Genomic DNA, 27499 nt, shown 5'->3' with positions numbered 1-27499 from the left:
AAGTTGCTCATTGGAAAATTTAATAGCCATAAAACAGAAGGGCCATGTGCCATCATATTAGATAGATTGAATGGAGCAACATCACTGCCCTCATTCCCAGCCCCTTTATAAATTCCATTATGTCTTTATTGAGTTTTTAAACAACGTATATTAGAAATTTTATAAACATAATTTATATTTATGCTGTAAAAATTTTTAATATATTTTATACCAAATATGTACTATTTATTAAATATCGTATGAACAAGATTATATATCTCCTCATTTAATTTTTCAATGGTTCAGGTCCTTTATAACATATTATTCCTCAAAAGAAATTACTCCAATATACACAACTAAAAATGCGCATTACTTGAATTTAATGCACTTTTTTTTTTATTTTGCGAATCTACGTCATTCTTTCTTCCTAAAGCTTGAAGAAGTTGTTCGTAATAAAAAGCTGGCTCACAAAGAACTGCACTCTGAAAAATTCTTCGAAAGAAATGATTCAAATGTATCGAATCTTCGCTCGATTCGTCACGAGATTCACCACGAGAAAGTCTTGCGGAAAACTTTTGAAGAGGAATCTTACCTTGACAAGCAGGTGGATCGGTTGACTGACGCTGAGTGGCTTGCCCCTCCTGGCCTTCCCGCCTCCACCACCCAAACACTTTATCCACGGCATTCCTGGAGCGTTTCCTCGCCTCTGCCTGTTATTCGCAATTCCCTTCTCTCTTCCTCTTTCGCTCTCGTGTGATTCTCCTTCGGCTTCCGTCTTCTTCTCCGTTGCCTAAGATTCCCAGGACTTCTCACTTGCCTTTTCGAAACTCCTTCGTGTCCGATGCATCGCGCGACTTATGACGAAACTTCCTCCAGCTTGGAGGGCTTACGATCGCAGATTTTTAAAAAATAAATCTACGTTGGTCGTGGAAATAGGAAAACTGATAGTTCTATCTCCGAAAGTCCTAAAAACTTCACTGATAATTTGACGGCTTCTAAATTCTTTCAATGTTTCTTTTACTACCCAATGCAGATAACTTTCTTGATAACGTTATTGCAGAGATTCTGAGATAGTTTTCTTGTATAATTTACGGAATTTTTCCCTTTAAGCAAATTCCAAAGATAATATGTTTGTACCGATGCGATTTATATTTTCACGGTGAAATAAATTTTTATTTTACGAGAGATGTTTTCAAGTTGTTCACGAACAGGATTTCCGCGATTCTAGTCTCCGCATTTTCACGGGAGTTACTGTGAGGCGGGAAACTTTCAGTGGAGTAAGTGCGCGCAGTGAGATTGCGAAGATCCTTCCGGAACGCCTGTAAAGAATTGGTTTCGTCTGAGGCGTAGTGGAAGTTTTATCTACGCGGTTACTTTAAACGCTCAACCTCTTCAAGAATTTCGTGACAATTTACACCTCCACGGAAGTATCTTTAGGTCATCGCGCCATAAATGTTTTAAGAATATCCACAAAATATCTTACGTGAGATATTATGATAGGTACGTCTCGAATAATCTTCTTTTCTTTGAAAATCTTTTCTATTTTCCTTTCGAGCTCTTGGAGCTTTACTTGAAAACACCTTTACTTGAAAACCCAATCGATTCTGTGGAAAAGCGACAATTCGAGTAGCGATAAATAAAGCACGATGAGAGTACGGTTTCGATCAACTAATCTAGTAAAAGAAATCAGCAATGCGATGAATACGAATACCATACAGTTCGTTCGAAGAAAACATTTTGTTATCACGTCGTAATACGATGTCTATTTTTGTTTAATTGAAATGTTTGTTATATTTCATTTGGATGTATAATCATAACCGTTTAATTATTTCGCACGATAACTTTTTTTTATTAAAGTCCTCAATTTATCGTTGCTTTGCAGATAAAGTGTCGATTTTTTATTATTATTATATAATGCTGTCCATCGAGAAACAAATAGAGATAGCAAATAGATTCACTCGTCGAAACCTTTAATAGTTGCTTTTTTATAATTTCAGTTCGTTCGGTTTTTCAATTTTTTTTTCCTTTTTTTCGTTTCGTTCTGCGTCGAAGATCCACGAGAAAATCAGTGCACATCGATTTCCCGTGTCGATAGAATTAAATCCGATGGAATGCCCGCGTCCATCAGACACATCCCACGTATTCCGAAAGCCGATCCCGCTTGGTTAATTCTATCGCACTTCCGGCGCAATCCACATCATTCCTGTCCGCTCGACGCGATAACGTGAGTCCACAACGGGAGGGAAGAAACGGGAAGAAAATGTTGTTGCTTCGTAGCTGCGCGCGAACGTAGTTTTCCTCCTGGCTTTTCCCTCACGTGGCACCGCGTCGACGGTAAAACGAGCGACGTCCGCTCTCGCGCGCGGCTCTCGCAAGACTGGCGGCTGTCCAGTTTGCTATCGTCGATTTTATACGCGCCTTGTCAGCGCACCCAGACTAGGTCGCGGTTCGCGTTATCGCGAAAAACGTTAAAGATGTCTCTTCTTCGATCGATCTTCACTCCCCCGATGCAGCGTGCATTGTACTTTTAAAGAAAAATGCACGGTGTGCACAAATTGACGTTCTGCGACGTACACAAGTGGCGAAATCACTCCTCGAGAGATCGTGCTTTACGCGGGGGGGTCTATTTTTTAAATCTTATCCTTTTCTTTTTAAATAAAATTTGTCATAAATCATTATTTTTTATTATATTTCTTGCCTCAAAATATGAAACAGCGCCACTATAGTATTTTTTTTGTCCCGTAAAGGTTAAATAAAATTATCGTTAACATTGTTGATAATTAAAATTATTTGAACAGTCCGTGTTATCGAGAAATCGATTAAATTGCGTCAGTTTCTCACACAATGTCGCATAAAATGACTTTGTTCCAAACACGAATCGTGCTCCGATTTTCGGTAAGCTGTCATGAAATATTCATAAAGTCATTATCGTTTATCATCGTTCATTATGATTACATCAAAGGCTTATTACATTATCGTATTGCGTTACACGGATACGCGAGCGTACAACGCCATTTCTCATCTCATAACGACGGCACGTCAAACTTTAATCGATGCGTCCTGAGAAATTCGGATCATATAGTCTTCCGTGCATTCTCATCGATCATAGGATGTTATAAGACGCTGCCTAGTTTTCTCCGTTGTACACTTCTACACCAGAACATAATTAATTTTTCAAAGTAGTTTTTTTTATCGTTCACAAACTTACATCATAGTCGCCAAAAAATTCAGCTCGCTGCTACAGTTTATCACGCTGTTCGCAAATCTTGTAGTTTTTCATCGCTGCACCAATGTCTTTAAATATAATTAATACGTGAGTACGCTTTGATCAATAATCTATCCCCATCTTATTACGGATATTACAGAGATAAACTGTGTTCTGAAAGAGAGCAACGGAGCTAATGCTTTGTCAAAGGAAAAGCAGATCCTGTTGCGATGAAGAATAAAATGTAATTGAAAAATGTCGGTATCTTTTTATCCCCCTTGCTCGTGTTCCTTTCCTTCACGTCGTTCGTATTACGAGATTATTATTAATGTACGCGCGATACACGCTGCTACGTCTCGATCGTTACGCTTACACGAAAAATCGTGTGTCGCATCGCGTGCCGGTCGCTATTATCTACGACTCGACTCGTGTTACGATGCACGGGGCCTCACGATCCCCCGTCGGGGCCCACCCCGGGTCAGCGGCACCCTCCGGTCGCAGAATGTAGATCCCGATAGGTCGCGGACGTGTTTACGCCGATAAACTCGTTACCGATTCTCATCATCCATCAGAGAGAAACTTCCTCTTTTTCTCTATATATTTATTTCGCAGCCAAAATTAATCGATCAGCTGTCTGAGCGTAACCGATTAAATCGAGAATGACTCGTGCGCGACCGGATGGCAGATAGAGAGAGAGAGAGAGAGAGAGAGGAGCGCTTATATATTTTTTATACGCGCGGCGGTCCTCGCCGACCGGTTAGCTCCGCGGTCTGCCGACGACTAACAGAAAATACCAGCCGGCAATACGAAGAGAGCCCAGAGAGCGGCCCTACCGACCAGGCGGCCCAACATAGGGACCAACAATCCGTGTCGAATAGCAGCCACGGCTTGGTTCGTAGCATCTGCGATCATTGTGGAGTCTCCGCGATGTCTGCGGAGGCACACAGGCGGTTCCGAGGTCGCCGAGCATCGATTCGGTTCCGGTTGCGCCGCGCGTTTATGGCACAACTTCCGCGGGGATTACGTCGAAGGAAGTTAGCCCTTTGTGTTCCGGCGGCGGTATACATAGAGCGCAGGTGCACCTATGCACTCCCGCCCGGTTTCGCGAGTTAAGCGCGCCACATGGAGGTTTGTCAGATAGTTAAGGTATGTGAGAGGGTGGACCGCGCATGGAACAATCGCCTTTATCTATGTACTGCATCTATAGGCGGAAAAACGATTTTGCTGAAATATCTTAAAATTCAGCTAAATACAGATCTGACAATAATTTTGTTGGACTCTCTCCTCTCTCTCCTCTCTCCTCTCTCCTCTCTCTCTCTCTCTCTCTCCTCTCTCCTCTCTCTCTCTCTCTCTCTCTCCTCTCTCTTTCTTTCTTTCTCTCTCTCTCTGTCAAAATAATTACGTAGGATACTTAAACTTGTTAAAAAGTTAAAATCTTTTGTATTATTATTGGAAAGAATTATTTTACTGAAGTATCTAAAAATGTTTAGGCACATCTGAAAATAATTTTATTGGATCATCAAAATAGTTTGAATCAAGGATGTTTGAGTTTCCTACATAATTATTTTGATGAACCAATGAAATTATTTTCAGCTCTACCTAAATTTTTAGATATTTCAACAAAATGATTTTGCGTAAATATCTAGGTTGTTTGATCAACTTGAAGTAGATATTTTCTTTTTCAAGAAACGTTATGGAGAGAGGTTTTACCACTCACGTATAATATATAATTTTACGGAGTACTTTAAATTGAAACGATATTTATCTTTGTCATATCACAAAAATGTTGAAAGCAGAGTATCTCCATTGCATTTCCTTTTCCCAACGATAAAAGTACATTTATACGTACCTTACGAATCGATAATAAAATCAGATGTCCTGCTCAAGACGCGGTACTTTTGTCGTAATGCGGGTTATGTTACAAGAAGGGTATCAGCGAGAAACGCGTTTACATGTCGTCCTGTTGCAACGACGTGCAGTATGTGCGTATATTTTGTGTGTTCTTTACGACAAGCGGCCATAAAATCAGTGTCGTATTAATCTTCACCTTTACGCTTTAAACAATGTAAAGATAACACGGCAAAATAACGAGAGATGATTACATATAAAGAATTTAACACAATAAATTTTCAAATCTTTTTGTTTAAAATTAGAATAGAATTAAAACAATCAAAATTGCTAATCAAGTAAAATAAACGATTCGAAAGATACATTTTACAAAAGATTTGAATATCAAAAATACTTTTAGTTAAAATTATTATTGACATAAACTTGTTTGCTTGTACATGAATGTGTTAATTGAGAGGAACTTGATCCATCAAGGTAATTAATTTTATTAGAAGAATTTTATCGGATATCAATGTTATAAATTCCAAACAGAATTCAGTGAAAAGGAAAAAAAAGGTAACGTGTAAATAAAATAGTTGACAGTTTGCGTAATTTGTGTGAAAGTTGATTTGAAATTTTCCGTCAACGAATTGCGACATATTCGAAGCCTTCTACTATATTAGCCTGGCTAAATTGGCGCTAAAATTAATCGGCCCGAAAGCACCTATGGCGATTCCAGCTAAACGAGTTATGGATCGGTCGTGGAATTTTAGTTAATCCATTTATATCACATAAATTTTCAAAGACCGATGATAAAGCACTGTTCGCGCTACGTGCATAACGACTTCGAAACGCAACCTAATTTAGCAGGGCTCTACCGTAATCGTCGTGTGAATTCTCATCGTTTTAAAAAAAAGTCGCTAAATCCTCATCCCCGATTGCATGATTTAAAGAGAGATTCCCAGCTCGCGCAGAAAACGGGCGTGCAATTTTCCGGGCGGGGATCTTCTGCACATAGCTGCGCTCACGGCAGCCGCGGGTTTTCTCGTCTTTCTTTACGTCCGCCGCCGGCGAAGTCGCTAATTAAGTTTGCACAGCACTGCCATCGCGTATAAGGCGAAGAAGTATGTAACTTTCTGTTCAGGGGGAGGTAATGCGAGTGGAATACTTAATATTGGGCGCGTGAGCCACGGTACTTACGTAAGTACATACGGCGCACCGCGTTAGTATACAGAACGACTCATTTAAAGTCATCCTCCCGAGAAGATTGTCGAGTAAGAGTCAAATATTTCATTTAACCTTGTCGGGATTCAAATGTGCCCAAGCACATACAATCGCGAATAATCTTTTCTTCGTAACTTTGTGTCTTTTTCGAAAATCGGCGTCGCATTAACGTGCCGCGTAGGCAGGAAATGATTGATATATTACAAATTATATGAAACTTTATGTTATACATGAAACTGCAATATCATAAATTAACGCATGACGTTGCATTGACCCGCTGCGCGCTTTGCTCATCTTCCTCGCCCATAGTTCGCTGCCGAACACAAAGTCGCGTTTTGCTATTAACGCGAGACACAGCACGGCTCGATGTATAATGCGAACGCTCACCCCCTTCCTGAGTAAAATGTAATATCGTAGTGCTCAGGAGTGCACCTATGCATGATGCCAGTGGCGTATGCAGAAGAAGAAGCTACAAATCCAATCTGACGCTGTAGGGTCTATCCAATTTCAGAACTCTTTGTGTCTAATAACTCTCGCGTTACTTCGGATGGTCAAAAGGACACGTGACTAAACTTTAGAAAGCGTTTCACGTGTTCAACATATTTGCTTTTTTTCTTTTTCTTCAAAAATATATTCTTGTTGCAAGAAGACAAATTGTGCCGGACATTGAAATAGACCCTTTCCACAGTTATTTTCGTAGTAATTTTAGTATACGAATACAAATTGAAGGAAATTAAGTTTGTAGAAGGATGGAAAAAGGTAGGATTTATTTAACAGAATTTGTTAATGTAATTACGTCTACTTTACTACATGCAGTAACGCAATGCCATTTCTGGGTCGGTTATATTTTTCAAGAGCGGAAAAGACAAATAGCGTTTGAGAAAAGAATTTCGTACGGCAGCTCGGGAGCTGTCGTAGCGAATTAACAGGTTAAAAAACGTCCGTTCCGCGAATGGGTCCATTAATCTCTCGATATTATTAGCCCTGAGATCCCCGTCTGATTCACGTGCCACTCCTTCGATGTTATCCACGAGCAGCCGCAGAAGCGATCATTACGCCACTGATCGACGCACACGCGTGTACGCGTGTATAGCGCCGTGCTTGAGAATGGTTGAGCTTGATGTTAAAGTGTATCGCTCTCGGAACATATATCGAGATCGCGGAGGCCACACACTGGGATCAAGCGTGGCAATATGGCGTCTGGCAATAATGCTGTACACGATTGCGAGTGCTCGCTCACTCCAGAACGCAAACGATGCGAAAAATTATATTATTTCATCTAATTCTACAATTCGCTTGGTTAAACTTACAAACGTAACTTTAATCAAGATTATACATTGAACCTCTTTATATATATATATAAAATCTCTCAAGGGGAAGAAAGGGATTAATGCGGAATTATTTTTACCGTAGCTTCGTGCATTTGAATAGTCATTGAGCATCTCAGAGCTTTCCTTGTATTTTGCGAGCACAAAAAATAAATACGCGAAAAATATGAAAATATTCTGGACCGAAACAAATGTTGAGAGGCATTAATAAAAGAACTGGAAAATTCTGACTGATAGAGAAAGTAGACGTTATCGATAAAGATCGATATATTATGAACTGATCGAGATGACTGTGAAATAATCCGAACTTGCCGCGCTGTAACGGTATTCGGATTTATGTGTATCTGCTTTACGTCTCGACATATCTTTCTGGCTATTAGAAATATTCAATGCCGATTCATACGTAACTCGTAATCCGCGCCTTGTGCGACGCTAAACATAAATACACGCTCATGAATTGTTATCATAGACTGTCATAGAACATCCGGATGAGACGCGCAGTTATCCACGTAGCTTTTGTGCTACGTTTTTTTACCGCATCTCGCTTCCTGCAATAGTGACCTGCACCTGCAATGTCGACAAAGATAGATGGGTTACAAGGGCACCAATAAAATTCACCACGCCGCGCACCAAGTTCCGACGAGCTATCTATTGTTAAAATTTATTATTTTTATTTTATATCCCCTGCATCGCTTCAATATTTGATGTAATTTGTCACACTGAAATAATATGTTTATGAGACAATCACAAAGATAGTCCCACAATATTTTAACTCTTTTACAAATATTACTGGCGCTTTTGTAAGTTTTATTAATAGATATGTATACATATTCGCATACGTTTTTAATTAAAGGGTTTACTGTAATAATGGACTAATCCATTCGATAAAAACGTCTGGAATAAATAAAAAGCTCAAACATATCCATTTACCAATATCACATATTCAGTTACGTTATGGGTTAGCCCAGTGTTATATTTAACCCTTCAATTGTTAAAAGCTTCAACGTTAAATTATTCTCTCTTTTTACGTATATAATATTGCAATACAGTGTAGACCTCGCTCTGCTTTCATTTTTCATCCGTCAATTCTGCGTGCAACTTCGGTAGAGAATGCACAAAACGCGATCGCAGTTTCTCCGTTTTCTTCCCCACCCACAAACTTGAACAAATAACGGGCTGTGAGTTGTGTGGGTAGAAACGAACAGTGAAAAAAGATGTCTGTATAATGGCCGCGTGATGTACGCAACGCATTTGAACAGAGCCGAGAAAGCGAGATAATTTGCGTGCACCGGCTTTCTCACTTACAGATTAATAATAATGCCAAAACAGTCGAATGTTAGACTATTACAAGAGAAATTAAAACTACTACCGAGAATACGCAATATATCGCATTTGTCTGTACACCTATATAGAGAACTAAAACTTTATTTTTTATAAAACTTATGTAAATATTTATTTTATATAAAAAATGTCTTCATATTTATTAAATTATTTTTATGACGATTATAATCAGATGTAGGTACACATTGTTTAAATATTAAATTGATAAAAGAATATTGCTCTTGTAACTAATGAAAACGGAAATAAATTCTTTATTGATTTTAAATTATAATATATATAGGAGTAAAACTTTTGTTAATTACAAAAAATGTAACGATATAATTTTAAGAGATCAAATCTTAATATGTGCTGCAAAAACAGAAAAAATACAAGACGTAAGAAAAAATATCGAAAAACAGTTGATATAATTGACAATTATAAAACATCGACGATAGTAATCGCGACATTGAATTATGTATTCGTTAAATTTTCGTTCGGAATGCATCTCCGTCGATCAATCTCGCGAGCTTCAGCTTACCCGAGCGCAGCTGGCTGCGATAAACTATAATGGCGATGAATAAATCAAAACACGCCCAGCATAATCGCGAGCCATAGCTCAGTGTTTTCATTCAAAATTTGGCAGTGGTTCATCGGGCATTTGCATCGAGTTCATGTCTTACTTGGTTCCCGCGAAGAAACTGAAAAGGCCTTAGGCAGCTCGAAGTTTCATTTATCATTTGATGGCAGTTCGCCAGCCCGGCAATTATTTCTTCTCCGCAATTTCACGCACGGCAAACGTGTATTTGCGTATGTAATCAACATCAGAACGACTGAGTACTTTAGTCGTTAAAATTATATTTATATAAATCAAAAATAATAAGATCATACAATAAGATTAGATAATTAGATTATGTTTAATAACCTTATTACATTTCTTTCAATTTAATGTTAACATGTCGTATGCGTTATCATTAGACTACGGATATTTATGCAAAATACTTAATTGAATATTAACCATCGGATAGTTTTAGCAGTCGATCGTTGTTCGTTAAAGAATTATTAAAAAGTAAAGTAAAAAGGTTGAGATTGCCATCTGTAAATGTGCAATTTATGCAAAATATGCATTTTATGCAAAATATTCAGTTAAGTATTTTGCATAAATATCCGCAGTCTAGTTATCACTAAAATGTAAAAATTTTTAATTGTTTATTCGAAATGTTGGAAAAGGGTATAGTAGGAGTCTTATAGTGACACTCTTAACACTTAATTAAATGTAAGAATAAATTACGATCGTCACATATCCCGCGAAGAGAAGGTCATAGAAATTCGCCGCAACTTTATACTCGTCTTGGGAATTAAACGATCAATTATCGCACTGATCATTTAACCGTTTATGCACTTCTTACACATGATACATCGATGCGCGTGATTGAACGTCCACCGATAATTTCTCCATCTTAACATCTGAGGTATCGTCTTTAGTGGCAGAATAATTTGTAATAAATCGCCGCGTGCGCGATTACGCCTCCTTCGTGGTTTCTCGCACAATTCTTATGGTCGACGGTCGCGTGGCATCGTATGCCATAAATCCTCGTAAAGAGACACAGAAATTGCCTATAAAAACGCGTACCATTCCTCTCTGTACCATTTTGTCGTGGTGACGCCTCCTCGACCATATTACACTCGATCTTGATCTGCTTGCAAGCATCTCCTCTACCGTTATGCTCGTTCGTTATATCTTCATTGGGAAATAAAACCTACGCTTTATAGCCTGTCTTCGAACTGTGAGTTGTTAATAATACACGTTACATCTTTCAAACTTCGCTCTCTTCCGTAAACTTCCGTAAAAGATTCTCAACATAATTTCTATTAAAACTTTAAAAAATTTTTTGAGTGAATTGTCACTCTGAAGAGTGACAAATCTTACTCAATAGAGAAACGCTGTTAGCAATCAAAGTTAAATGTTTCGAATAATACAATATATCCTCCTTCTTAGTCCTATTGCTTGTGGCCGAACGTGGTGACTTCTCTCATATGCCTATAGTGCGCACGCTGGTTGTATACAGTCATATGGGACTTACAGTTTAACATCGATTTCGAATGACGATTTATTAGAGAAGTGCTCTTGGCAAGAGATACTCTCGGTGGTTTGCCATTGTTTTCCGAGAGAAGCTGTACGAGCGTTCGAAAACATTTTTTGGTTCTACTCGGGATCTCTGTGGTCTGTTTTGTTCCTGCACTAGACTGTTCTAGAACTCTGTTTCTCGCTTTAAACAAATATCAAACGTATATCTTTCTCACTTTAAGTTCCAAAAGTGTACACTAATTCAGCTACAGAAAACAGACCTATGGTACAGCAATCTCGTGCGCTGCCTGTTACGCCACGCTCGTACTCGACAAATCTTACTCTTAAAAATAAAAAATTGAGCCACACTTTTTCAAGATTGGTTCAATTTTCAGTTTTTAGAATAAGATTCCGTTCCAAAGAATTTAGAGAAAATATAAGTAAATGCTTATAAACCTTCACGATGTGTAAATAGAGTACATTTATTATAAGTTAACTGCAAATGTTTTGACTTTGGATTTACAAGCAATTTATTTATTTGATTTATTTTTGGAGCCACAAAATTTTTATTTCATCTTCCTATTGACAATATCTATCAAAATATTTTATAACAATTAGTATTTTTACTAACCGCGGTTTTTACTTTCTTTGTCTCGCGAGTTGTATACAGTTTTGGCGATCACAAAAAAAAGGCTTTTATCAAAGGCTACTGTATAAGAGCTGTTTGTCACATAAGCCAAAGATTTTATTGCAAATTTTGTAAATCAGGTAACATCGGCCTCGAAGAATTCTCACGAATAAACCTGAGAAAATTATTGTATTTAGTTAGATCGTTACTCCCGGAACAGTCGGTTCACTTTACAATTGGAATTATAGTCATAACGGAGGTCAAGTTTGCATAATTCGCGTAAAACGTTTACAATACGTCTAATAGCCATTTATCATCCTTCACGTGACGGACGTTGCCATGCAATGATTGTCTATAGTGTAGCATCGAATACTGCATCGAACGGTGTATAATACCTTCCTAATTGGACTTAACCTGGATCATTATTCTAATACTACAATCTCTGTACAACACGGCAGTAAGCGTATCGTGCGAACTTTCCATAAATCGTGACAGCATCAACAAATGCCCTTTACCGAATGCTAACGATGGAATTAATTGCTACTCAGATGAGATATTACTTGGAGGAATCATTAAACTATTCCATGCTCGTGTCGAAAGTGTATCCTTTAAAGAATGTATGTTACATATTTATAGTACACACAAAAAATATAAAATTTATAATATTTAATTTGTTAAATAATATAAAATATTTCTAAATAAAATAATATACATATATATATCTAAATTGATTTTACAAATTTTCGATTGAAAATGAACCAGTATTTATTATGATAATAAAAATATCGGACGACAAAAGATAAAAAAACCTTTCATGTTACTTTCTGTATTTTATTATCTATCTTATATAAGTGCATATTATCAGACTGACAGAATAGCAGCGCACAACTTTCATAGGTATATTTCGTAACAATGTCGTATTTAACAGAGACTTTTAACGAGAATCAGGCAACGGTACTCCCAGCTGATGTTTCCCACTGAATAAATAAGAATGCCGTTCAAAACCTCGGTTCTACACTGTCTCTCTTTTGTCACTGCAGTCGCTCATCGATGTTGCGTTCTTACTTCGGTTCGTAACGAGATCACCCATTCACGGTCTTCCCATCCATTCAAAGCCAGAGTGTTCGAGCTCCGCTTTTCAATCTATTTTTGACAGATACGTCGCGTGCCCGGCCTAACACCTGGCCATCCTGCTTCCGACATCTGTACGCTCCCGCTATTTCGCAGATCCCTTTTCCACAAATTGATCTCTTTCCAGATCGTAACTATCGCTACCTGCACCTTTCGTTCCTTTCTCTGTGTCGTGTGTGCTTTCCTATAAAACTCAAATAATTTTTCATAGAAATTCGGGGAACTCTTGACACATAAATAGGTTTTTCCAAAGCTTCTTTTGACTAATGGACTGTTATTTTTAAACAAATATAAACCTTTACTCTTTATTTTAAGAGCATGTTGTAAAATGTAGACACGATACAAATGAACAAAGTATTTTTATCGTTGAACACGAAGTACGTAAAGGACAGAAAAAAGCAAAAGCACCGTCCCAATTGTGTCTTTCTACAAACAAATATTTCTCGCTTGTGTGTGCACCTTTGCACGAATGTAATGGAACAATCCAATGTACACTCTCTGAGTGAAATGCAAGCGAATATATTTCACTCAGAGTACATGTATTCGATCGTCCTATGCTTTCTTGTAGTATAGTGATATACGTGAACAACAAACACTCATGCATTCTACAAAGAGGAAGCTGGGACATTGCTATCGTTTCACTTTTCTATCTCTTTCAGCTTTACGTTTAACAATCTCAAACATTTGAAAGTGTTCAATTTATCTACATTCGTAATTCTACATTCTAAATTCTAAATTGTTTTACATTAATAATAATGAACGTAATATATAAATATACATATATATTTAAGTAAATAATATTTGAGTAAATAATATTAATATTTTGTTATTATTATTTAATTAGCTTAACTATTTTATTACGTTAAAAAGTTATTAAATACAAATGAGGCTTTAAGTAAAGTTACAACGTAACTTTAATGTAAAATAATATATGTTATAATAAATTATAATTAAAATTTAAAATCGTTTAAAATATATGACAATTTAATAAAATTATTATTTATTTTATAATTAGAATAGCAATACTTGTCAATAAAATTTTATTTTAATAAGTTAACTTAATAATATTATTGTTACATGATGTTATATTAAAAATTTTTTTAAAGTACACTATACTATTTTATAAGAGACATTTTGATTCTAAATTTCGCTGAATTCGATTAAGCTAATCCTAAAAAGCCGTGACGAGAGATAAACTGAACTTTCTCAACCGACCTTTAATTGAGTATTCGAGCCATCCGGGGTTATATCAGTATTATTATCGAACCAATTCTCTCGAGAAATGGTTGTTATTTTTGTCACGTGGCGATAAGACCGTATTTTATTTTTCACTCACGATTCTTCATTTCACATTCTTCGTATTCACGAACTATCACATATAACCATAAGTTTGCAATAGGTATGAATCATGGTTCGGTGATATCAGAGCAATGCTTCACTGTCCAATCCTCTATGTCTATAATTATTATTCGCAAGTCGCACGCTCAGCATTTTGAATACCTCTTATTTTAAGAAGAATGTATTTTCGACACGATGACTCATACGTTCCTGACATTCACATATATAAATGCTAGTAAATGCTATATAAATTAAAATCATTGGTATAAGATAAACAAAAATATAGAAGAAAAAAATTAAAAGTTTTCTAAAAAATATTTTTTTAAACAAGAATATGTGTGAACAAATATATATTGACACGTTTAAATGTTTTAAATATATTATCAAGTATAAGAGAATAATTTATGTTTATATCGTTTTAGAAATCTTCTTGTAATAGTCTTTTACTAAATATTTTATTTAAAATATTTAGTAAAAACACGAAGTGGTCTAATTTTTATCTTGATTTAACTTAAAGTGGTTTCTGCTCTTATTTATTTCTATCTAGAAACTTTACTTAACTTTATTTATGTTTAGAAACGAAATCTGTTTTCACTCCACCACTTCCAAACACAAAAATTCCGCCCACATGTATATCAGTATATCACTGCATAGGAACTCTTTGAAGTTTCCTACGGCCTACGCTGACGCGGTTCGTCGGTCGAAATAGAGATGATTGCTCGGCGATGTGTCGCCATGTGCGCATAACTAGCTGGTCTCACGCATAAATAGGACGTCTGCGATGTGCGTTTGCGTTGGCGAACTTAGTCGTGCGCCTGTTTAGCGACTATAGATGCGATCATAATTTCACACGAATGCGTTGTGCAGTTCCATTGCTACGGATCTTCATAAATTAAAATTCTGTAGCTATATAAACGTGAATATTCAATCTCTCAAAATTAGTATCTTTTGTTTGTTTTTTCCTTCACTAAATTTTTATATCAAATCAATATATCTTAAATACGTTTCTATGATTGATTTTATAAAAATAATTAAGAAGCGTTAAATTATTTTATTATTTATTAATAAGTTAAAGGTGAGAACTTGAAGGGATTTTTTTTTAAATAAATATAAATTATACGTATATATTTTTAAATTTAAATTAAATTTAAATTAAAAATAATTTTTTTTAATCTCTCTAAAAAGATAAATAGCATAGAATGAATGAAAGTCGAATTTAGTTCATCACAATTAGACTTCGTGAAAATAATCGCTAGAGGCCAACCCTTTCTCGACGAAACAATTCACTTCCGTTCGCGTATACCAACCGACATTCGTGCTCTTAATATGGCGAAGCTAGAAAAGAAACAGTTACATTCGGGACAATACAATTTAGCACGCTACGCACGTTCAACTAGATCCAAGTTTGATCATCCTCTTTTTCTAAGAAGCAACATTTAATGCTACCATCTCATTCATCATTTGATGCTATTATCTTTCGAAATATTAAAATGTTAGTATACTTTATGACGGTTCAAATCCTGGTTGTGGTAATAGTTTTTGCAATAAATTATTTACAATTTTAAAATGCTTATTAGCATCAAATAATAGCTTTCTAAGGTATTTATTTGCAATAATATTACATTGCTTATCAATTTAATTGTGATAATCCCAATTTTAGTTTAGGATTATGTTTTAAGACCGACGAATAATTGGTACAGTTAGTTTGAACTGGAAATTGTACAAATTTACAAGAAATATAATATTATTAGGCACGAGAAGAGCCATCTTAATCGAATATGGTACATTTTATTAAATGTATTTAATCTCATCGGTCGATTTTTATTTAATATTGTTGCTGTACTTTATACTTTATACAACATATGATAAGAATCTAATGGTACCAATGTTTTTACTCTAATAACGTTCTGTAATTATTTTTAAAAGCATCGCAGTAATGATTTCATACCCTCCTTTTTTCTTCCCCAAGCAATTCATTTCTTTCGAATGGTTTAGACCAGGAATCGTCGGTCAAGCAATCGTGAGGATTGGCGCCGGTGTGACTCACCATCTCTTTCCGTGTCATCAGTGATCTATTTCCGCCACCCGGTATATTAATCCAGACACGCAGATTGGCGAGTGCCCCGTCGCGCGCATCGCACACAAACAATAACGATAATGACTTAACAGGCCCCATCTGCTATCTAGGTATGAACAGGGGTGAAGGAAGAAGTAAGCCTGTGATGGAAGTCACTGTCAACGACTTTAAATGATGATAATGGAAATCAATCTATTCCCCGAGACGTGTATGTCTCGCGCGTTCACGCACGAGCGATTCCTATCGTACGCTCGTTAGATTTATTAGCCAATGAGCTTTTAATTACGTGGTAAGTCTACGACCCTGGACATAAAGGTTAATTAGATAGAGACGGTATAAAAATATTCAGATGTGTGATCTATTAAGACACGTCTCTTACAACTAAAATTTAAAAAAATTTGTCTAATTGATATTAAATCAAGGATTCTATACACAATAAAAAAAAAAGATCTTTAATGTCATTTCTGAATCTAGAGAATGATAGGATAGTATCGGATACCTTACATTTTTTCGTGATTTTATTTCCTTGGACGATAAAAATTAAATGTAATGTACAGGAGTGTATGAATGTTATTGTTATATTAAAATATTCTTCTATTTTTCTAAAAATGAAAATAGTCAGGATTTAGGTATACATTTTTAAATATCATTACATTTTCTTGTTTTGTAAATTGGAAAGTGATATCAGAAAGAAATGTTTTTTAAAAATATGTTTTATAATAGAATCCATTATTACTTATGCATGGTTTTTGCTATTTCCTGCCGTGCTGGAATAGTTTTTAATCTGTTTGCAAATACTTTTGTATTATAAGTATCTGCAGTACTTTTAAGAAAAGAATATCACTCACTCATCTCTCTTATTATTATTTTCTTATTTTTTATTTTCTTAATATAAATCTCATGCTCTCTTCTTCTCATAAATTAAATGAATTGAAAACGAAATTCGACTTACACGTAATGATGTGACTGATTGTCATTAAACTTCATAGTTTAACTCTGTCCCGACATAAACAACAACTGTACGATGCATGCAATAACTCAAATGACACTGCCTTTATTTTCTCAATATGGAGAGGTTCCGGCTTTCACATATGTAACCGGATTTGTCAATGGCTTCGTAAATGTTGCCAAACGTATCTAAAATTTTAAACAATTTTTATCCGATACCAGCCGCTGTTCAATACCATTGTACACTCGATTTTTCTCTACAACATATTTTTTCGATGATCTTTTTCGATTTGATTGATTTTTTTCAAATAGATTTTTCTAAATTATCAAAATTTTTATACTTCGAGATAATTAAAAAGCTAGTACTTATCGCATTATACATAAAATCATTCACATTCTCGTAATATTATAAATAGTTTCTATTTTAAGCGACGTCCGTTTTGATGATATCATTCACATCTGTTCTTATAAAATACACAATTTTCGCGATTGTTACTGTCAATTACATTCATTCCGCGTTTCATCGATTTCTCCTATTCGATTTTCACTGCATAACACGCTGTGCATCAATGATGTACGCACCGTCGATGTACGCACAACGCATCGGCTATGACACGCACGACCTGCGCTTTTCAGAACGAGACTTTTTTTCCGGCGCTCTCACGCCGCCAGCGTGATCACCAGCGAACAAAGAAGACGACCGGAAGTTTCGCGCGGAACGGGATGCGGACGTTTTTACAGAAAGCTCGCGGAAAAATTGGTCCCCGTACGCAATAATGCGCACACGCGCGCGGTAACACGGGCCGGCACAATGCGCCGGTAATTGATTGTGAAGGGGCTAGTTGACGTATCTTCCAGGAATGGATTTGTGTCGGCGAAATGCCACTACTTTTATTCCATCTAATGAACAATCGAAGTCGCTTTCAGTGTGCACGCACGATTTACGATTCCGCGAAAGTGAGTTCGACGCGTGGGACGTGTGACGAAGTGTATGCCGCGTACGTGTTGTTATAATCGTTACTTCCTGCTGAAGTCTTATAGTTGAAAGAGCAAGTAATTGAAGAAGATATATCACATTTCTGCGAAAGTTGAGATGTCCGTGTTAATAAATTATTATTTTTATTGCTTATATATATACATATGGCTAATTTTAAATGTTTTATTGCCGACGGTCAATTTTTGTTAGAAGTATGTTGCGCATACTCAATTTTTTAATTTGGTCTTATTTCCGATTGTCAACTTATGTTAGAAGTATTTCGCGCATACTCAGTTTGATTTTATAAGTACTCTATTGTAATATGAATAATTTAATCTTGAGAATAGTTAACACGTAACGTTAATTATACACTGGTATTATTGACTTATATTTAAATTGTTATAAATTTTATTATTGACTCTTATTTCGTCCCTTTTCACATTGTTTATATTTATATTAAGAGTTCTTGATTTCTTTGTTATTTATTTTCATTGCATTCATACATTATTAATGCGATAATTGCCGTGAATCAACTCGCAAGGAACGGTTTTGCGGAAGTATTTAAAAATTTAGCTAGATACAAATCTAAAAATAATTTTGAGACTATCAAAATAATTATATGGGGCTCTCAAAGTGGTTGTCAGAATGTCATAACTTTTCACAGTATTTCTTAATATTTTCTGATTTGTATTTATTTACATAAATTTTTTAATATTTTAGCAAAGTAAAACGGACTTCCTTTGTTCCATGAAATAAAGATAAATGTTTATGTTAAAATAATGTTAATATATATAAGTAACACTTGGATTATAAATTGAAGATTGCTATATACAGATACACATATTAGCTTATCCATTTAAATACGAATTTATAATAATTATCTACCGGAAGCAAATTACTAAAATGACATCCAGCAAAGCGGAGAAAAGTACTACCCATTTTTCACGACTCTGACTCATTGCCAGGTGAGGTGAGTTCTCACCCAACGTGAGGGAAGAAAAAGACGGCCCCCGACTAATTTCGCAAACTTCCGATTACACCCCGTCATAATTACGCACCGTCATTTCCTTTATTCGCTTTCCGAGAAAGTACTGCACTTTCGTTCAGGAAAATACCCTCGCGGTTAGCGCACCAGGATACCTTTGTTCGATACGGAAACGTGTCGTCACCGGTAATTACGTAGATGCCACTCAGCCATGACACCGATAGGCGACCCATTTTTTTCTTTTTAACTTGCTCCGCAATCATGCTCGCGAAGAAGAAGTTCTGTGCGCCCGAATGTCCATAAAAGATAAATGTCCTGTCAATCCGGAAATTATAAGAACTTGCCTTATACAAAATCGTATTTGATATGAAATAAGTTTAGTCTGCAATGTCTGTGCATATAGCATAGCGCGAACTTTGATAAAAGTATTTATAGAAGTTGTGAGACGATTTATAAGAACCTCAATTAGAAATTTAAATTATTATTAAATTGAATTTCTGGATTTAAATTATAAGTCGCAATATTTCATACGCTCTAATTAATCCTGTCTGACTCGAAATAGAATTGTATCTGCAAATTTTACGAGAGGAGCTTCACAATAATAAATATTGGTCTCTCTCGAAAATCTCCCCACTATATTACGCGCTTAATGGACACTTTCACAATACAAGCGGTCCGTAAAGATGCATCGACCAGGTAACTACAATGCATATATGTACACACGTGTTCGCTAATGGCCGCGTATTGACGATGCGCCGCCAGCTCAAAGCAAACCTGATGGGTACGAATAACGAGCTATTGTGTCGATCCGAAAATGCACTCCCCTCTTGTTCGTATCTTTCTCGACAGTCAATATAACAAATAACATCCGTTATTTATATATCCGATATAATGAAGTTAATTTTACCGACTCAAGTAAGTCATGTGCATTTTCTTTCTTCTTAACGCACGGTGGTGCGTTGAACACTTTCAATTAATTTGAGCTTGTCTTAACAAATTGGTTTTATTTCGTACACGTACCTTGTATAATAATTTAAGAGAGCTTACATCTTGTATGACTTGTATCTAGTCTAACTCTCATTCGTTGAATTGCTTTTCTCAATTATGCTACACTCAAAAAAGTGATCTTGCAGTTATAGCGAAAATTATTAAGTACGAAAAACTAGCTAAAATAGACAAATTTCTAGCAAGTACTACGATATTGGATCTAATTATATAGATGACAGAGATCGCGAATTTAGATTTTGTGCTATAAATTCTATGCGTATGAATACATAATTTTCTATCAGATACAAAAAACAGCAATAATTCTAGCTGGGCAGCAAAATATTTTTTTGCGTGTAATTTCCACTTTTTATTAACTTTACAAATTCTCAAAACAAACTCGAAAATCTTTTGCTCGATAGTTTTCTTCCCGAGTTTTCTTCAATGTCTGTCATTTGTTCACGTATTAGCACGTGGCCGAAAGGACGTGTTATGGCTCTACTTGCATCCGTTAACAAGTATTCTCTAAAGTGGAAATGTATGCATTTCCCGCATCTTTTTTTAAATACCATCGCTAAAGAGAGCCGTGCGTTTCGCTTTTGTGCACATTACAAAAGCAACCCGTCGCGCCTAGTCCCAAACAAGTAACTTTGTAACGGCTCTTCATTATTATTCGCGATAGATCAACGAAGAAGTCGTGCGTGAAAAACATCATAACTCGGCCAGGTGGAAAATCGCATTGCTTATCGGAATAAATTTGCAAAGTCAATCGCTTTCGTGACATCATGCAATAAAATCAGCGATGCAGATATCAAAACAGCTTGAAATGCAATTTCATACTTTCCATAAAATCAAATATTTTCATTATATTACATATAGATAATACTTTTGTTAAAATAAAGTCTTCAATTAATTTGAATATAAAGACACATTTTTTGTTCTTCTTACAGATCTTTCGCTTTTAAAGTTTAACGGATATTATATGTAGATATTATACATATATAAATTAAATATGTAGAAGACGAATAAAGAATGTTACGAAATGTTACCGTCTATAAAAGATAGACAATGTAACTCCATGAAATCACGATTTATGATTATAAAGAAAATTCATTGTACATCACTAATACATACTGTTGTTAAATCGTATGTCACGAATGTGATTCGTTCTCTCAAGACAGAAAGTTTAAGTGGGCTAAAATTTGCATTTACGTGATGTATTGTGCCTAGAGAGAAAAGGCCTGTTTTACAAGTAACTATCATTGAAAGGTTGTAAAAAGTGCATAAATGACGATTACTCACATCTCATAATAATTTTTATTGCGTAAATTTCTTTGAATGTGCTACATATATTGTTATTGCTTTTCGTCTTCTTATTACATTGGAAATTTTAAGTAAATAACAATATAACAAAAATAATATTTTAATATTAACATAAAAATTTACGAAGTAACAAATAATGTTTTATTTAATAATTGAAATTATATAATGTGTGTGTGTGTAATGTTGGACTAACATTTCTCTCACTCTACTATTATCTTCAGAATGTTTTAATTTCAACATCGTTATCGAATATTTTTAAAAATATTTTGGAATTTTGTTGTAAATTCAATAGGATTTTATTCCAATATTATCAATAGACCATAAATTTATGCTCTATTGATAATATTGAAATAATTTTTTTTAATTTAATATTTCTTTTATATCAACAGTTGGTAAATTACCTTTTATAAGTCATATAGATATGTATTGACAAATGGTACTAAAGATAAATTAATAGAATCATGTAAAACTATCTTATTAAATACTACAAAAAATAAGACAATTTGATCGAATAACATAAAAGTAAAGCTTGTTTCATTACACAGAGTAAATATTTCGTATATTACTTCAGAAGATAAATTTTTTATGTTAAGGAGTTTGCTCACCTTAATGGAAATGTTACGATTTGCATAAAAGTTCAATATTACATTCTTAGCAGCATAACACATTCACAGTTAAATTTTAAAGAATTTGTCTACGTAGTTTGTAAGAAATCTAAAGCTAAAGGTCGTGATTTTTATGTATGTTCTTATGAGTAAGAATAAGACAGATATATAGCCATGATGATCATTACGTTGTAACTTCGTAAATAATGCTACCATCTGAATAAAAAACTTTTCATTATAAACTTTATATATCAATAAATAGTTGGTTAAAGCACGATTAACGTTTACTACACGATTTCTGTGTGACAACCAATAATAGATCAAAAAACTATTGCTGTCCCTTGTCAAAAGTGTTGGATTTTCTTGGTCTCATTCTTTTCTATGCATAAATAGAAGAGTCGCTTCTCTTACCGCATGCCTTCGCAAAAGGTGAGCAAACTATTACTTAATTCCAGGGAATCTGTTTCTCCTTTGCTATTTTATCGACATTAGCTCTGTCGGTAATTAATTATTGACAAATGAAGACTGTATAAATTATATTTATTTATTTAAAAAATGTATATATATTTATTACAGGCATGAAGTAATAAATTGATTAAAGTAATAAATTAAAATAATCATTTTGATTCAGTAGACGACACAATTGTAAACACCATCAAAATTACTTTTTTATTTTTAATTTACTAGTATTAAAATTATGAGGATAATAATTGTGTAAAATCTATGCAATTATACATTCTATAAATTTTATTATATCTTTTTTCTACAATATAATTCATACGTATATATACAAAGGTCTATTTAAAATATTATTATAGATACAACTTAGTTTATAAAAATAACAACAGTAACAAAAGAGAGAATAAAAACAAATTTACATCCAGAAAAGGTGGACGCGCAACAAAATTGTCATTAAATTTGAGAAAATACATGTTCGCTCAATGATGGTTAAGAGTTCGTCAAGAATCTCAAAATCATTCGTACGATGTTTCTTTATAAAAAATGAACTTCATTACGCTAATTAATTGCTTGTCTACGTCATACAGAGTACACGTGTATACATATACGGTTTACCATAACGTATACTATTCCGTTTACAATATGATATATCAATCTAAATTTATTGTATACTCATCTCGGCGCTTAACTTCTAAATATAGTTATACATCTTTCTTTGTAGATTTATATTTATGTATACATACGTAGTGCCCTTTATTAATGTATGTAAGGGGGCAAAATAGGAACTGTGATCGCCTGATGTACCTTGTTCGTCCATTCCCTTAAATGTCCAATTTGCGCCATTCTATTAATTTTACTTGCACAAATTCTTATAACTATACATAATTATAAGAATTACCAGATTCTTTTTAATTATTTCTGCTATTCAGATGTGATAAAACCTAAGAGAATTCAAGTCGCAATTTTGTTTTGTAAATTACTATTTTTTTAGAAAATTGTAAAATAGTAAAAAAATGTTACAAATTCGTATATTAATTTCAAACTGCAATAGGAAAAGTTAATATAATTACCTAAAAATATCAGCGATATAACAGATCTTATTTTATTACATTAATATCTTTTGGTTAGTATTAATTCCATACTCAAATGTATTTAAAAGTTGTGATCTAAAAGGTATGTAAAGATATCGTTTAATAGGCAGTTAATGTCTTCAATGAAAATAAAAATATTCTTTTAATATTTAATATAAATGTTAGATATGGAATTTTAACGTGTGATTTATCGCAAAAGAAACTTTCATTGGCGAGTAAAATGCTTGGACGAATACATGGTGCAATTTGCGTACAAACAGGCCGCAAGAAGGCACCGAGCAACGCAACGCACGAGCTCCTAAATCTTATGACGATTACGAGAATGGCGACATACAAAAGAAAGGCACGTTACAGAATTTCACATTGATCGTGATTCATTTATCTCGGAACAAAGGCAACTAATTAGTTGCTTCTGTCATAAAAAAAAAAGATGGGCGTGCAGGCCTTTGCATCAATGGGGAGAAATTGCTATCATTTGTACGAGGCTTTATCCGTCGGCGCAATACAGGATGATTCGTTACTATCAAAGAAATGCTTGCTCGCGCTGTACGTGAAATACGCGACGTCGAATCGATGAAAACGTCGCGCGCATCCGTATTAAAGCTGAGCTTTTCTCTCACGGCGTCGGATGCTCGAGATCTCCAAAGCGTTATTCTTCGTCGCAGTAATAGATTCATGTTGAAGATTACAATAACTTGTCAGCCATTGAACACAAATCTGCACTCAATAAGAATTAACAAAAGAGAAATTAGAGGGTCATATTTTAGATAAGTGTAAATACTGTCTATAAAAAATATTTTTTGAATATTACATGATTTTTTATTAATCAATTTTAATATTCGTCTTGAGAATATTAACGAATTTCGATGATATTTAGATTTATCAGTTTATTAATGGAAATACTACTAATCAATCATTCACAAAAGATAGTTGTGTTTAATATTGAACCTTAATTTTGCACGTGCCAGTTCCGTTTTTCATTTACGTTGGTTAATCCGCGATTAACTTAACACACGTTGAACGTGATTAATAATAACATTACATAAGATATCTACTTATAACTAATGGGATATACGCTCTATATATATTTTTCTTTTTTTCTTAAATATATAAATATTTTACAGTATACATCATTATTCACGCTATACGTCGAGGTAAAATTGCCGAGCAATTTACCCTTCGATCGTTTTTGTCTCCTGACGCCGTAATATCGATAAATTTCTAATGATGACGGAAATGCGTTGGTAGCGCTTCTCATTCATCGACTATCTTCTCAATCGCTTAAATTTAATCGTATCTCTGAAAATTAGCAGACTCAGCAAGCTGGAGATCTGTTCTCGTCTGATAATGTCCGATTCATTTCACTTTTTTTTCGCACTTTTTCGGAAAGTCTTCTTTAATCACTCGATATCAAATCTTGAAATATATCCATGACAGCTTTCTACGAATAAAACATTTTTTATAAGTACGAGCATTTCTCAAGTGCTCTTTTTCCTGTTACGTACATTATAGACTATTTATGGTTAATTTTTTGTACTTTGATCGAGACTTCCGTATGATTTCGGTGAATCCCTGATTATATTACATATGAAGAATTGTGAATCTCGACGTATACAGTGCGAGTTGGAAACAATCATTAATGAATACCTAAATAAAATGATTTTTTAAAATATAAATATAATAAAAAAACAATTTTAAAAAGAAACAGTGAAATAAATAACCGATTATTTTTATTCACTATTACATTCTTTTTTACATAATCCACAAATAAACTTCTATTATTATTATTTGCAAAAATACGTTGCATTTAAATAAAATAAATTTCGCATATTGCACTTCCCATCAAATAGATCCTTTTCAAAAGTTTTTATTACGGTCCTTCTCGAATCTGAAAATGAAAGCAGCTATGTATAAAGCGCGAACAGAAAAGGAAATAAAATAAACATACAAAAACATAAATGGACACTGTTATATTTTCTTTTCATATTCTTAACATATTCTTAACATATTCCGAGTCACATATATTGGCAAGTAATTGAACATGAAAGTGCTTACACACTAAATAAGATACTAGATGTGTCACGTCATAAAATCTAAACTAATAATTAATAATAACTAGAACAATAAACATCGCATTAAAATATAATTATATAGGCACAGAAAACTCCGGAGAATTGATTGGCTTAAATACGACATGATATTTACAAATAAATTTAATGCTAATATCGAGTGGAAATTCCGGAGGGCTTGAAGGTATATTGTACGTATGTACTGGCACGTTCTTGTACAGTAGACCTAACGATTACGTCTGTCTCGGTGAATAAGAACGTCACGACGAAAAGTCAATATCAAAATGCCGCGAAAAAGGAAAAAAAATAATAAAGAAAGAAAAACTCGTTTTTCCGAACAAATACGCGCGTTAATAACATCGGCGACGTTTCCTTTCTAGCTACGAGACAGACGCACTTCCTTATATTTATCAAAGCTGGTAGAAAAAAATTAAAAAAAGAAACAGAATGAATGATAATAATGTCACACGCATAATAATAATGTCAAATATTAAGACTTAAACAGTATCAAAATGAAGGAAACATAAACATATTAAATGAAAGACTAAATTAATGAATTACTAAGTAAGATAGTACCTTGAAATAAAAATAACATTAATACTATGCATATAAAAATGACTTTCAAAGTAGTGGTAATTTGTGATATAATGGATCTAGAGATTGTTGGATTACTCGCTCAGACAAGTACTCCAAAGAAAGATCGCAGTAACTACTTTCCGCCAAGCTTTTCATTTCTTACCTACTTATGTCGATAACGATAATCAAGCGAGTCAACGTTTGATAGATAAGTTCGATCAAGTTTAATTATAGTGAATTGCAAGTGCCAAAATCAAGGGGCACATAAGATTTTGCTCAAATTTGAAGATATGCTTGAAGATAATTCGGTGAGTTTCAGCAATGGTAAATAGGAGAAGCTAGAGCGAAATAGAGAATCTTTAAATGGTTATAGAAAACTAAAATGCTACAACATAATATAATGTTCATTTTGCGAGAAAAAAAGAAAAATATCCGCTCTAAAAAAATTGTTACGATTGAAAGATTTAAGATCATTATTTGCGTATATCATGAAAACACACAGTAAAAATATAGATTAGTGCTTATTGCTTTAATCAGAAGATTTTGTGACAGTATACTATTGTGCGCTTTCATTCTACTCCGAGTTTCCATTTCGATTTAGCTCCTCCTAATTCGTTACACGTGCGCGATGATAAATAATATTCGTGATCTCAATTACGAGATATTTGTCTGTTTCACAATTTAAATGTTGAGAATCGTTACAATTATAAAATATTAATTATGTTTTGTTTAATGTTAAATGGATAAAGTTGCGAAAAGAGATCGTCGTGACACCGAGTACGTCGAGATTGCACGTTTATTATGCCCATAATAAAATTCCTATACCGAACACAAGTCACAAAATATATGTAAGTTAGGAAGTGTTGGCCTCTGTTACTAGAAAGATTCTCTGCTTATATGCTCTATGTCACATGATTATATTATATGTCCCTGATTAGTTGCGTAGGTCATAAAATATCACGTATAGGTTCATGATTGCCATCCGGGCACATGTAAAGTATTTACTCATTCACACACTCACTTTTGCAGTTCCTCTCCTTCCTTGACAAAACTCACATTTCCTTTCTCTTTTTTTGTTGTTCTCTTTTTTCTCTCTTTTCGTTAGCACATTCACGCGATTTCTTCGTTCTACATTGTTAAGGATTTCAAAAATCACTAACCGTTGTCACGACCTGTAAGAACGGTTGTAAGTACAACATATTGCATTGCGATTTTGGAATATAGCACTGTCAATCATAGAGCAGTCGAGCGGCGATGTTTGGCAGTGTATCGTCATCATCTCGAAACGAGATATGTACATACACACATGTTGCGTGAGTGTACATATAAATATACACAATTGGACAGAATAATAGAGCATA

At 34.4% G+C, this 27499-nt stretch overlaps 2 protein-coding genes across 6 annotated transcripts in view; both read right to left on the bottom strand.

The window, feature by feature from the left end:
- Positions 1 to 2349, bottom strand: part of by (focal adhesion protein tensin) — a 200813-nt gene extending 198464 nt beyond the window's left edge. For all 5 annotated transcript variants that reach the window (XM_018521192.1, XM_018521194.1, XM_018521195.1 and 2 more), the window contains exon 1: positions 572 to 2349. In XM_018521192.1, coding sequence (XP_018376694.1) covers positions 572 to 664 — 93 coding nt within the window. In that variant the 5' untranslated portion in view covers positions 665 to 2349. The remainder of the gene's footprint in view (positions 1 to 571) is intronic.
- A 22982-nt stretch (positions 2350 to 25331) lies between these two features.
- The window catches only part of LOC108769945 (protein abrupt), a 133103-nt gene continuing 130935 nt past the window's right edge, over positions 25332 to 27499 (bottom strand). Inside the window, exon 10 of the transcript XR_001940569.1 lies at positions 25332 to 25381. The gene's annotated coding sequence lies outside the window, so the exon portion shown is untranslated. The remainder of the gene's footprint in view (positions 25382 to 27499) is intronic.

Source organism: Trachymyrmex cornetzi, unplaced genomic scaffold (assembly GCF_001594075.2).
Source record: "Trachymyrmex cornetzi isolate Tcor2-1 unplaced genomic scaffold, Tcor1.1 scaffold97, whole genome shotgun sequence".
Lineage (NCBI taxonomy): Eukaryota > Metazoa > Arthropoda > Insecta > Hymenoptera > Formicidae > Trachymyrmex > Trachymyrmex cornetzi.
The sequence above is the reverse complement of the archived record's forward strand: the minus strand, read 5'-3'. Positions and strand labels throughout refer to the sequence as shown.